At 38.0% G+C, this 13,862-nt stretch overlaps 1 protein-coding gene across 8 annotated transcripts in view; it reads left to right on the top strand.

The window, feature by feature from the left end:
* Positions 1-13,862, top strand: part of PKP4 (plakophilin 4) — a 237,356-nt gene that overhangs the window by 186,869 nt on the left and 36,625 nt on the right. For 3 of the 8 annotated variants that reach the window (XM_049615607.1, XM_049615605.1, XM_049615609.1), the window contains exons 8-11: positions 291-479; positions 2,441-2,661; positions 10,186-10,314; positions 11,303-11,516. In XM_049615607.1, coding sequence (XP_049471564.1) covers positions 291-479; positions 2,441-2,661; positions 10,186-10,314; positions 11,303-11,516 — 753 coding nt within the window. Of the gene's footprint in view, positions 1-290; positions 480-2,437; positions 2,662-10,181; positions 10,315-11,302; positions 11,517-13,862 lie in introns of all 8 variants that reach the window. The other 5 variants (XM_049615606.1, XM_049615603.1, XM_049615608.1 and 2 more) reach the window with 2 other exon arrangements.

The raw sequence follows: 13,862 nt of genomic DNA, 5'->3' as shown, positions 1-13,862 counted from the left end.
TGGTCACCACCATAAAATAGCTTACAGTTGGGGAATGAATTTCAGAGTATCAAACCACACAATAATTTTTTCTTACAAAATTTACCTTTATTTTGCTGCCAAGAGAAAGTTTAACTCAAAAAAATGTATATAACATCCCTTTCATAGCTGGCATCCTTCTCTTGTAAAGTTCACCAGGTCTAGTGTTTAGTCTTAACATCGGGTCCTATTGGTTAGATCCTATTAATTAAGTCTTTTAACCTCTCCACAATTTTCTCAATTTCTTAATGATGTAATTTTCCTGCCTCTAGGCTTACGGAGTTCCTACGCTAGTCAGCACAGCCAGCTTGGGCAAGACCTTCGTTCAGCTGTGTCTCCTGACTTGCACATCACTCCTATATATGAGGGGAGGACCTACTACAGCCCCGTGTACCGCAGCCCAAACCACGGGACCGTGGAGCTCCAAGGATCACAGACAGCATTGTATCGCACAGGCTCAGGTGGGTCTTAGTGCTGTTTAGCTGGTTTTCCCAAATGCAATGCCCAAGAGCAGACGGATTTTATTGAGATTGGTACCCTGTTAGAATGAAATCATGTTGCCCATTCAGTTGTCAGATAAGCAGCTATCACAGTAGATCAATAAACAGTACAACACAAGTTCAAGTTGTACCTATTTATAGGTGATATATTTTCACCTTAGTCTAATCAATGAATGCAGTGATTAGTTTGTTAATTCACAAATAAGTTTGTAGAGCTACACGTATGACTCCTTGCATTAGAAACATGTTAGATACAGAAAGGAAAACCTGAGTTGGAATATTTCTTTGTGGTTTTTGTTGCCTGGAATATGTATTTACAGAAGATTCCTTTATGAGTTATTTGGCTATCTTTATTTCAGCATGTATGTATCCCAAGTGTATTTGGTATTACTCCTCTTCAGATACTAGATTTCCTCTGAATGTCTACATGTGGAATGTGAACATGTAGACCGAGTCCTCATGATGGACTCAGTCTGAGGCAGAATACAGTAGCTGCATTTATAAAAACAGGGATGAGTGCATCACACCCTTGCACCCCCACTCTCACATTTATGCCATCCCATATTGGCTGACAGAGCAGAAGCTATGGCCCATGGCCAAGTGAGCTGCCAGATTGTGCTGCCGGCCTGGTTCATGGAATCCCAAGAGGCCTTTTCTTCTCTTTTTTTTTTTTTTTTTTTTAAGAGATAGTGCATCTATGAACATGCCCACAAATGAACATGCCCACAATGATAACACATCAAGGCACCATTCTAGGCTGCATGCCTCCCAGAATACCAAGAGGGAGAAGACTATATTTGAATTGGTTCTTTGCCAAAAACTGACAGTTTGGTTTACTGCAGGATTTTTCTTCTAATAGAATGTACCGATTTTTAATAGATATCAGTCAAGAAATATTTCACTTGTTATGTTCTCTAAATTAAGGAATTTTTTTAAAGTTCTAATTGGCTTTTTTAAATGATTAGTGATTCAGCCTCCTGTCTAGAAATAGAGGGGAACTCCTCCCGAGGAATTTCTTTCATAGCATTAAGAAACAAACAATGTTATTAAAATCTTTTAATTGGGAGAAGAACATGTCTGCAATTATTGGAGAAATAGCTTCTGTAATAATTAAGAAAGAAATGTTATATGCAGTGTACAATACCTCTATATATAGCCTCATGCAAAAATTTAAGAGGGTACCTAGAGAAGAATTTGATGTATCAGCCTTCTTACGAAATAAATTTTCCAATATTATCAAAATCCAAAGTTCTATAAATAAAATGTGTATCAAAATAAGTAACCTGTGTACACTAAGTGTTCAGTTTGACCATCTCAATTATCTACAGGTTTGAATAATTGCTTTTTATTGCTAAGTAAAATTATGGCATTTTGCCATTTATTTCTTGGAATAGTTTAATTCTTTTCCTATATCTCTCTTGCACTTTTTTTTTTTTCTTTAAGTTTAGTATTTTGAGAGACAGAGGGAGGGAGAGAATCCCAAGCAGGCTTCGTGCTGTCAGCACAGAGCCGCATGTAGGGCTCCATCCCACGAACTATGCAATCGTGACCTGAGCCGAAATTAAGTTGGATACTCAACCAACTGAGCCACCCAGGCGCCGCCCCTTGCTTGCATTTTTGTTACAAAATCTTATTAAACATAGTAAGATCAATCATGTAGGCAGATTTATAGTTTTATTTTTGCTCTTTTCTGTTAATAAAATTGACATAGTTTGTGTATATTAAAAATCTAAGTGCCTTCTTTAGCCTTGATAAGCTAGATTGGTAAAACCTAAAATCTACATTGGAAATACTAGTAAAAATCTATAAAGCAATTTACATAATTGTTAGACTATAATCTTTCTTAAAAATAGTTTTCCTTGGAAAAGTACCACCTTGTGGAAAGTATACTAATCTTTTGAAAAATGTTGACTTTCTAGTAGGTGTTGGAAATCTGCAAAGGACATCCAGCCAGCGAAGCACCCTTACATACCAAAGAAATAATTATGCTCTGAACACAACAGCTACCTACGCGGAGCCCTACAGGCCAATACAATACCGAGTGCAAGAGTGCAATTATAACAGGCTTCAGCACGCAGCGCCAGCTGATGATGGCACCACAAGATCCCCGTCGATAGACAGCATTCAGAAAGACCCCAGGCAAGTACTGGTTATGAATCTCCAGGATGCTACAGTATCACAGGCATCAGTGGTTCCTTCAGTCTGACTTTTTTTCAAGTTGCCAAGTCTATGATACTATCAGTTAACTCCTAATCTCTAGTATTTCCAGTTGTATTTTAGCACTGTAGGTCACTGAAGTTAATTTCATCTTAAAGATCGATTACTTCTTTTGATGCCTTAACAAGTTAAAGAATGCACACACTATCTGCGGCACTCATCACTGAAGTGCTTCACCAGGAACACTCCCTGGGTTAGCCTCTTTGTCTGAATTATATATACGCATGATTTTAAAGGATCATTTTACCCAATTTCCTTAATCCTGACTGACTTTTTAGATAAGGGCTTCCGAAAAAAAATGTATGGTGTTTTAAACTAGAAAAGACCAGTGTTGTGTACATTTTGAATCCTACTGGTCAGTGCTGTGTTGTGCTTTTATTGACTAGGTCCTTTGAAAAGCTTTCTGCCATTTAGGAGAAAGTAGTTTACAAGACATTCTCATATCACATAAGCAAAAAATATTTGGCCAGTAATACATGTTTCTTCCTTTTCATTTTATTTGGCCATGTAGAAAGAATATTTTATTAAGATAAGTATGACTCATTTACTACTTGATTGATTTTGAAAAGTAGACTCATCTTTAATGAAAGCCACTTAAAATATTTAGGAAATAAAAAAGATTATTTAGAAACTGAAAGAATTTTAATTTCTAAAAGAATGGAATTATCACTAAATTTTAAGCAGCTTGAGTGTTATATTAAGGTATATATTAATTAGCAAGATTTCGTTCACTCTTCGCCCACAAACTGTTGTTTCACTGGAAAATTGTTATAATTATCAATTCATTTTTAGCAACCTACCAACTTATTCTAGTGAACGTGAATTAAAAATGTGAATGAGATTTTGGTCATTTAAACAAAATAACTAAAGGTACTCTTGAGTTGAGTGGGAGCCCACTGCTTCACTAAAACCACTCCACTCTGACTCTTTTGCCTAAAATTCTTTATAGTTCACACATGTGTTTGGTTCTACTAGTCCATGTCCTTGTCATTTTAAGGGTTTTAAAATAACTTGTCTTACAGTACCTTCGATATAATTGACTCACAAATTTTTTCACACGATTCCATTTTTTTAAATCCTCAAAATGCCAAAATACTAAGACACCCTAATAGATGTGGAATTTCCCAAAAGGGTTTTGAACTGTACGCAATTTAGACCTTACCTCGGCTGAACCTGCAGAGAAAAAGAACAGTTATCCAGAAAGACAGTGAAGTGTGATTAGAGCTTTGAGCTTAATAGGTGTCCCTGAAGATTTCAGTTTTGACCTCTGCTACAAGTTGATTCATGATAAATAAGGATTTCATGTATGATAATACACTTCAGCTATTCATAGTATGATAATTTTGTAGTCTAATGCATAAAACTGTTACGGCTAGCTTTGATTATGTGAAACTTAACTGATAATGCATTTTGTAAGATGAATAAATGATTATTTTATAAATGCATTTATTCTCGATGAAACTGGAATCCAGGTAAATTTGAAGTTTAAATATTCAAACCAAAGTACAAAGCTCATGACAGCTTTTAATTTTTAGTTTTGAAAATAGCAAACTTGAAGTGATTTCTATTCACTTGTAAGCCCACATTCTTTACCATTAATGCTGTATTATAATTAGCCTGAAAACTTTCTTATAGGACTGGAGAAGTTATTAATATTTTCCATATAAATGGAAATCTGTGGGGTTTTTTAATAGTTGTTGAGTGTGGAAGCAAAATTTATTAGTAATATAAGTGACACATCTAGAAGTAGTAACAAAAATTCTTCCTATGGAAAGCGATAGCAACATAATAATAGCATTCATGGTGTTCCTTTTAAGCAGGACTTAATCTGTGCTGTTCAGCAGAATAATACCATGTACAATCCCTTTGACCTTTATGTTGTCAAATATTTTACTTCTACACACATAATAAAACCCATAATATAGTATTATTTCTACTGTAAATAGTCAATTGTGTTTTAAAGAAATTAAGGGAACAAATGTCTTTATATTTACTGTATGTTTACCAAATATAGTTCTCATCCTATGTATTCTTCCTACAAATTCCAGTTTCCATCTCTACCCATTTCCCTTCATTCTAAGCACTTCCTTTAACCTTTCTTGTGTTGCGTGTCTGCTAGCAGCATATTCTGCCAGTTTTAATTTATCTGAAAATATTATTATTTCATTCATTTTTTTGTTTATTTTTATTTACCTTTATTATTTTATAAAATATTACAGTATTATCATTTTTATATGAGTATTTTTGGGTTGTAGAATGAATCACCTGAGTTTCCATTATTTCTTTTTTTTTTTTATTATAACTTACTGTCAAATTGGTTTCCATACAACTATTTCATTCATTTTTAAAGGATATTTTTGCTAGGTATAAAATTCAGGATTGACAGGTATGGGTTTTTCCTTTCAGTACTTTAAAAAGATGTCATTCATTGTCTTCAGCCACGATTGTTTCTGATGAGAAATCAGACGTTATTCGTATCGTTCTTCTCTTTATGTAATGTATCTTCTCTCTTGGCTGCCTCTCAGGTTTTTCTCTTTATCTTTGACTTTCAGCAGTTTTATTCTGACAGGCCTACCTATGGTTTTTTGGGTTTTTTGGGTTTTTTTTTTTTTTTTACATTTAACCTGCTTGGGATTCATTGAGATTCTTTGAATATTGGCTGGTGATTTTTATCAAAACTAGGACATTTTTAACCATAATTGCTTTAAATATTTTTTTTCTGCCCCAAACTCATTCTCCTCTCCTTCTGGAGTAACTTGACATTATTGTACTACATGCTCGTACTCTTATTAAAGCTCTGTGTATATCTTAAAATAGTTTTTCTCTGTATTCTTCACACTGGATATTTTTTGTTGATCTATCTTCATATTTACTGCCTTTTCTTCTGTAGTCTCCACAATCTGTTGGTAAGCCCATCCAGTGAATTATTTCAGATACTTGAATTTGGTAGGGTTTTTTAATAGTTTCCATGTCTCTAAACACATTTCTTCATCTATTCACTCCCTGTATACATCTTTTCCTTTCCATCTTTGAGCACATCTATAATGACCTTTTAGAGTCCTCTGATAATTCCAACATCTGGGTTTGCTCTGGGTCTATTATTGGGGTTGGTTGGTTTTGTTTTGTTTACATCTTCATAGGTCACATTTCTGTTTCTTCTTATACCTAGCAGTTTTAAATCCTATGCTAACTTTTGTGGATGATACATTGTAGGGACTCTGTATTATGTTGTGACCTGTTAGGATTCTGAGTTTTGTTGTGGCAGATAACTAAATTACTGACAGATGCTTTTGATCCTGTCAAGATTGGTTCTGTTCTTCTGAGAAGGGTCTGTTCAGATTTGTTTTAGTCCTAGCATATGCTTCCACTCTTTGGTGTAGTTCTTTGTGGAAATTAAATGCTGAGGTAATCAGGAAGGTTTACAGTCTGACTGGGCTGGAAGTTCATAGTCACTGGCCTATGCTCAGCTCTGTCCTGCAACAGCTACCCCATCCGACCTACGCATGTGTCATGGACATGTACGGTCCAGCATTCAGTTAAAGACTTGTGAGTAATCCTCCTATAGACTTGTAGAATCTCTTCTACATAGTTCCCAGTTCCCTGCCCCTCAAATTCCAACCATTTTCAATTCTCACTTCTCTCCCTCAGCTCTCTAAGTCCATCATTGCTCCACTTCATGGGCCCAGCTTCCTATGTCACAATGCAAAAAAATGCCCTCAGGCAGAAAGCCAGGGAATATGGGGCTGATATGATGGTTCCTGTCTCTCAGGAACTCGAAATTGTGTGCTTTTTTCCCTGCCTGTTTTGGCATTGGTAGTATTCTTAATGTCTGTTAAGAATTAAGTCATTAAGTCGGTCCCCCAAGATTACATTCTTGTGTTATGTGTTGTCCAGGACCTAAAAACACTTCCTTCATACATACATTTCATAGTTGTGTTTTGTGGAAAGGCCAAGTCCAGGATCAGTTATTCTATGATGGCTGAAAACAGAAGTCTGGGCTTAGATTGTAATGAAGCAAATCCTGGCAGACATTGATGCCATCCAACCAGCCCATGAATTGATAGCAGTGTTTCCAGGGTAAATTTCTGCTGAAAATCAGGGTTGGAATTGATGCCAACCAAGCCTAACTGCCCATCTCCAGCTGGAGTCTGGCCCTCATGGTACCCAGTGATGCCAGAAAATCTTGACCATATCTGTGCCACTTAAAGAGGACAAAAATGTGAATTTGTTATGATTGTGAGTCATCAAGGAAAAATTAAATCACACTCCTTGCACTCTGTTAATTAGAGCACAGATTTACAGAACAGGCTTTGGACAGATTTTGACCAGAAATAGTTAACATAGCTTCAATATATAAAAGGGAATTTATTATAGAGAGTGACCCTGTTTAGTTCCTTTTTCAGGGCTGATGAATATTAACAAAACATCCATATCATAATTAAAAGGAAAATATTTTAATATACACCATCACAATTTAATCATCACAGCCAACCTAAGAAGAAGGTACAACTGATAGTTGTTTTATTCCTATTATACAGATGTAGTGCTCCAAAGTAGTAGTGCTCCAAACAACTAAGTGCTTTTCAAAATCACATAGTAAATGAAGGACCTAGGACCTCAACATAGGCAGTCTAACTCCAAATTGTGTGCTTTTTTTCCTGCCTCTTTTGGCATTGGTGGTATTCTTAATGTCTATTAAGAATTAAGTCATTGGGGCACCTGGGCGGCTCAGTCAGTTAGGCGTCCGACTTCGGCTCATGATCTTGCGGTCCGCAAGTTCGAGCCCCGTGTTGGGCTCTGTGCTGACAGCTCAGAGCCTGGTCCGGTTTTCAGATTCTGTGTCTCCCTCCCTCTCTCTGCCCCTCCCCCGTTCATGCTCTGTCTCTCTCTGTCTCAAAAATAAATAAACGTTAAAAAACAAAACAAAACAAAAAAAAAGAATTAAGTCACTAAGTCTGTAGCCCAAGACAGAATCTCCCTCTTACCCTTGGCTTCAGTTTTCAAAAAAAATCATCTGGCTGCTATGCAAAGAGTAGATGGGGTAAGGGAGTGATATTTGAAACAGAGCACATAGGAGACTATTAGATGGGCCAGGCAAGGCAAAGAGAATGGATGGGTTGGGCTTATATGAAATAGTTCAGAGATAGTCAATAAAGTTTGCTGATAGGTTGGACAAGAAGAATACAGGAAAGAGAGAAGTCAAGGATGGCTCTATTTTGTTTTGAGCAAATGTGTGGATAGTCTTCTTGCCACTAATATTTTCTGAGTCTAATACGTTCTCTATTTGGCCACCAGAGTTTTCTTCTTTATAAATGTGACCTTATATATGTTACATTCTCTCACCCTTCTGCTTCACAACCTCTGCTTTCTGTTCCTTATGTGTGGAGGCAACATACAGACTACCTGAGTGGGTTTCACCCACCTCTATCACTTATTACTAATCTCAGGTTCCTTACCTCTATCAAATGTTATTGAGTAGTGCCTATGTCATATGGCAATAGTCAAGGTAAATGAGATAATGCATATAAAGCTCTTGACACAGTGCCTGACACAGGTAAACTCATTGAATAAGACATTGTTGCATGTACAGAGTCTTGTACACCAAACCACGTCTCATTCAGTGCTTGTATCTCTCTGACACCTGCTATGGCACTATTCATTTGAACGGGTGGTGTGTATGTGTGTGCAGGTTTAGGTTGCCCCTTGTAGTGGACAAGCAAGTTAATACATAGAGCGCTCCCAGACCAAGAGAGACTCTAGGCCTTAATAACTGGGCAATAGAAGGATCACTGGGTTGTTAATTTAAAGATTTTTTTTTTTTAGAGTTTATTATAAATAGCATTCATTTTACTCATTTTGTATAATAGTTCATTCTGCAATCAAAGTCCACTAATTTGTTGCTTTGTGAACCATTCCTTTTTTTTCCTAATGTTTTTAATGTTTATTTTTGAGAGAGAGATGGGGGTGCATGATTGGAGGAAGGGCAGAGAGAGAGGGAGACCCAGAATCTGAAACAAGCTTCTGGCTCTCAGCTGTCAGCACAGAGCCCGACACAGGGCTCAAACCCATGAACTGTGAGGTCATGACCTGAGCCAAATTTGGACGCTTAACCTACTGAGCCACCCAGGTGCCCCATGTGAACCAATTCTAAGAAGTTGGTCTCTATATGTTATAAGCATGAATGCACATTTAAAAAGGATCCTAAACAGTGAGCCAATCAGTTGACATCCAAATTCCAACAATGTGATGTTATCTGAAAAAGCAGAGTATAAGTGTACGTGCTTAGTGTGACTGTATACTCACTCTACAAGAAGTGGGATAGCATACCGTCTCTGAAAGCAGAGTGTTCTGTTGACTAGCTGAGTGAGTTTAGGCAAGATGCTTAGCCTCTCTGTCTCAACCTCAATATCTATGTGGTTGCAATAAGAATAAATGAATTAATGGGGTGGCTGGGGGGCTCAGTCTGTTGAGTGTCCAACTCCTGATTTCAGCTCAGGTCATATGATGATCCCAGGGTCGTGGGATCAAGCCCTGCATTGGGCTCTGCACTGAGCACGGACCCTGTTGAAGATTCTCCTCTCTCTCTTTCTCCCAACCTCTCCCCCAGTACTCCTCCCCTGCTCGCTTACATGCACACTCTCAAATTTAAAAAAAATTTTTTTAATTGAAATTTAAAAAATGGTGGTTCCATTAAAAAAAAAAGAATAAATGAATTCATATATATAAAATGCCTAGAATAGTGCCTGGCACAGAATAAGTACTCATGAAATACGAAGTGCTATTTAAATATAATCCATTTCTTTGAAAAAATTCTGTATGCACACGTGCACATTTTTATATATGTATTAGGGAAAAAAAGACCCAACAGGAAATGTAAGCAGTGGTTTTCTCTGGTTATAGGATTACCGAAAAAAAATATTTTTTTTATAAATTTCTACACTTCTTATAATCGAGAGCAACCATAAATATTATATTAAGTTCTTTAAAAATCATCAGGCCCACATTACTTGCGATTTCCCAGCTGACACCAGTTCTGCCTATTCCCAGCAGCTTTCTTTCTCTCTGCTCAGTCATGACTTCTCACCTCACTAAAGTGCACTTGTTTACCTGAGCCTCACACCTGCAAATTTCTGACATAGGTAGAAAGGCATAAAATTAGAATGGAAGAAGAAAATAAGAATGGAAAAGTTTTTCATGTTAAGAATTTCCTTTGTTCTCTTGAACCTCTTTCTGTGCCTGATGATTTCTTTGAGTTCAGTAGCATCTCGGTCTCTGCGTATGTTCATCGGGGCGGGCGGGGGAAGAGCTCTTTACATTTATATATTTTAGGAATTTTGTAACTTCCAATTTTAGTCTCAGCCAAGCCTTTTTTATGACAGACTCTTCATCGAGTGTATTGTTAAAACACGGTCGTTCCTGCTTTGAAGCCGTGTCTTTCTCTCACAGGGAGTTTGCCTGGCGTGACCCCGAGTTGCCCGAAGTTATTCACATGCTGCAGCACCAGTTCCCGTCCGTGCAGGCGAACGCGGCCGCCTACCTGCAGCACCTGTGCTTTGGCGACAACAAAGTGAAAATGGAGGTACGCTCCCAGCGCCTGGCACGCCCCCGGGGGGGCGGTGCCTTCCATGGAGCAATCACGTGCTTATGTGCTTCAGAAATTACTAGCTGCAATTCACAGGCCATTTTTAAAGGGATAGTGTGATACCAGATACCCCTTTCATTCTTAACCGTGCATTTCAGTGTTTTGTAGGCGAAACCAAGATGAGGATATTTCTTGGAATGCTTTTAGCATTTTCAAATCCCGTGTCTACTCATTAGCTTACTTATAAAACATGAAGCGAAATTCAATTTAACCTACGTTTTTAGAGTATTTTCCAAAAATCTATTAGATAAAAATTATGTATGAAACTAGTGAGCTCACGTACTTTATGTGATTCTGTTAAGATTGGTGCCGACATGAAATTAAGTCAAGTTACAGAGAATTTTTAACTGTTAACTAATACTGAACATAAATGAGTATTTTATTTCATATTTTAAAGTTTTTTGGCATTTATAGAAATACAGTGAGTCATTGGTTATTGACTAGTGTCCTATGACATACAGACTCTTTCTTAACACTTTGGCATTTCCCCCCCTGCAATGGCAAATGGAACTTCATTGTTTTTCCTCAGCTTCATATGCAAAACAACATACCAGCTGCTGAGCTAAAGGTGGATGAAGGAAATAAAGCCCAGATATATTCATGTAATGTACTAATTAATTGGCAAACGGGAGAAAATTAGGGAGAGTAGTCTAGAGAAACAATTCTGTAATCCAAATGACTTCAGTCAAAAATCCTTACCTCCAATCCATACAGCTTTATTGTGTTTGTGTATTTGCTCATTTCCCGCATAACCCCTCTGTGTGTTTAGGAGGGTAGAGTAGGACTATGCTACCTACACTTGGCCATTAATCCACCTATGACTGCCTTCCTTTTTTTTCCTGTGATCTTTCCATAACAGACTTTTATTTGATCACTTTTTAGTCATATGTCACTTAGGCCTGGTACCTCATATTTTTCATTCTAGGTGTGTAGGTTAGGGGGAATCAAGCATCTGGTTGACCTTTTGGACCACAGAGTTTTGGAAGTTCAGAAGAATGCTTGTGGTGCCCTCCGAAACCTTGTTTTTGGCAAGTCTACAGATGAAAATAAAATAGCAATGAAGAATGTTGGTGGGATTCCTGCTTTGTTGCGACTGTTGAGAAAATCTATTGATGCAGAAGTAAGGGAGCTTGTTACAGGTGGGTAAACAATGTGATCTTGTCCTGAAGGAAATGTTGAAAGCCACCTAGCCGATGTCCTTGTGTGGTGGCACAGTGAAGAAGTTGGAGGTTCTAGGTAGGAGATCATGATGTAGTGTGCACAACTGTGACAAAGGCTGAATCTAATTTAATCCGATGATTCAGAAAGCACTTGCACTGCTACAGGGTCATCCTGACTAGTATCAGTTATTATACTTGAGTGCGTTAAGTATCAGCTAACAGATGTCTTGTGCGTAAAGGACTGAGTACAGCTTTTTTTATGATGTATTCCATAGTAAATCTACTTGTGTTAAATAGACTGGCTCTCCTTTATTATGAAAGTAAAATACAGTTAATGGATTAACTACCTTCCACTTGAGTTCAGCCAGTTTCCAGATCCCTGTTAGTACGTCAGATGCTTTCCTGGCTACCGGAGATGCACACGTGAACACACCTCACCCCCTGCCCTCAAGTAGCACTCCGACTCAGGAGGAACAGGAGTGGTTCTGAGGATGTCAGCGAGAAGCTGCAAGTGTCAGGACTCAGTAGGGGCTGCAGCTAGGAGCACAGAGGATGGGCAGGGAAGTCCTCTGGTCAGTGTGAAACCAAAATTGCCCTGAAGGATGTAGAGGTGTTGACTGGACATACTTCCATTCACAGGCAGAGCTCAAAGCCAGCATGGAATATGAGGTCAGAGCTTCCAGCCAGAGAGGCATGCTGAAGGAAGACAAGGCCAAAGAGAAACACAGGCCTGGTTTGGGGAACTTTTATGAGGAACTTGTGTCCTGTACACTGTGGGGTGATTATAGGGCGTGGTGTGGCCAGTTTGGGCTTTTAAATGCATTCTTCCAGCAGGTATCAGGGTGGGGGACTGATTTGAAGTAGATGAACATGGCATCTGGGAGGCCTGTAATCTTGAGGTAATAGCTTGAGCCGCATCCATGACAGAAAGAAGGGGTGGCTGGGGTGCCTGGGTGGCTCAGTCGGTGGAATGTCCAACGCTTGATTTCAGCTCTGGTCGTGATCTCACAGATCATGGGATTGAGCCCCATGTCGGGCTGACATGTGCTGACAGTAGCCTGCTTGGGGTTTTCTCTCTCCCCCTCTCTCTCTGTTTCTCGCCCTGTTCATGCACTCTCTGTCTCTCCCTCTCTCTCTCTCAAAATAACTAAATAAACTTTAAAAAAAAAAAAAAAAAAAAAAAAGGAAGGAAGGGGTGGGTGGTCGAGAAGAGGGAATAGAGAGAAACACACTTGATGGTCAGGGCACAGCGGTCCAATGTGGGGAGTGAGAGAACAGGAGGAAGCAAGTGATGCTTTGTCTTGGGAGACGATGTTGCAGCACTGTCAGCTGAGTTTAAGGGTGCTTGAAGTCCAGGTGAAAGAACAGTTCTGCAGCAGAGCGAATTAATGACAGCATTATTTATAATAGAGAATTAGAGGGAAATACTGAGTATTGACTGGTAGGAAAATAGTTAAATAAATGGCAGTATATTCACACAGTGAAACCAGACATAAGAATTAAGACAAATGCATTAGAGCTGTCTCTGGATAGCTGTAATGTCTGTGTATCTATAGATGTATAGATAAATATCTAGAAGCATTGGTGGGATGGCAAGCACAGCATGATACTATTGATATAAAGTTTCATAATATGCAGGTTGAGGCTATAAATTATTTTCTGATATACACACATGTAATAAAGTTAAAATTTTTCATTGAAATGACAGAAGATAGATTAAAGATAGTGGTTGCCTGTGGGGTGGGGAGGAGGGCAGGTAGAGAAAAAGGGATTGGGAGATTTAATCCAGCTCTGTTTCTTTAAAAAAGAAAAGAAAGAAAGAAATCTGAAACAAAGAAGACAAAATGTCAAAGTTAGGTAGTAGTTACCTGGGTATCTTATATTTGCTATGCTATTTTTCATGCCTGAGATATTTAATTTAAAAATCTCTAACAACATTTTAAAAAATTAACCCCATTCCCCACTGGCTTTCACGATGAAATTAGAGCTGTAGGTTCTGTCACATATAATTCAGTAACACTGGGGAATGTAGCAAACCATCATGAATCTAATATTTGAGGGGAATCAGCTTTCTCATAAGATACTAAAATTTAAAATATAGTACCCTGTACTCCAAATAAGGTATGAAATTTACATACTAAAAGTAGAATACACTTTATATATAATCTTAAACTCTGGATTAGACTCCCTGCCTTAACATAGTTTGAATATTAATGCTTTAACACATCTAAATTATCTATTGATTTATTACTATGTTCTCTTTCTCAAATGCTTTCGAGGCATCAAACCCTCTCACACCAAAAAATAAATTATTTACACATACAT

The sequence above is a fragment of the Panthera uncia genome, assembly GCF_023721935.1.
Source record: "Panthera uncia isolate 11264 chromosome C1 unlocalized genomic scaffold, Puncia_PCG_1.0 HiC_scaffold_3, whole genome shotgun sequence".
Classification (NCBI taxonomy): Eukaryota; Metazoa; Chordata; class Mammalia; order Carnivora; family Felidae; genus Panthera; species Panthera uncia.
The sequence above is the reverse complement of the archived record's forward strand: the minus strand, read 5'-3'. Positions and strand labels throughout refer to the sequence as shown.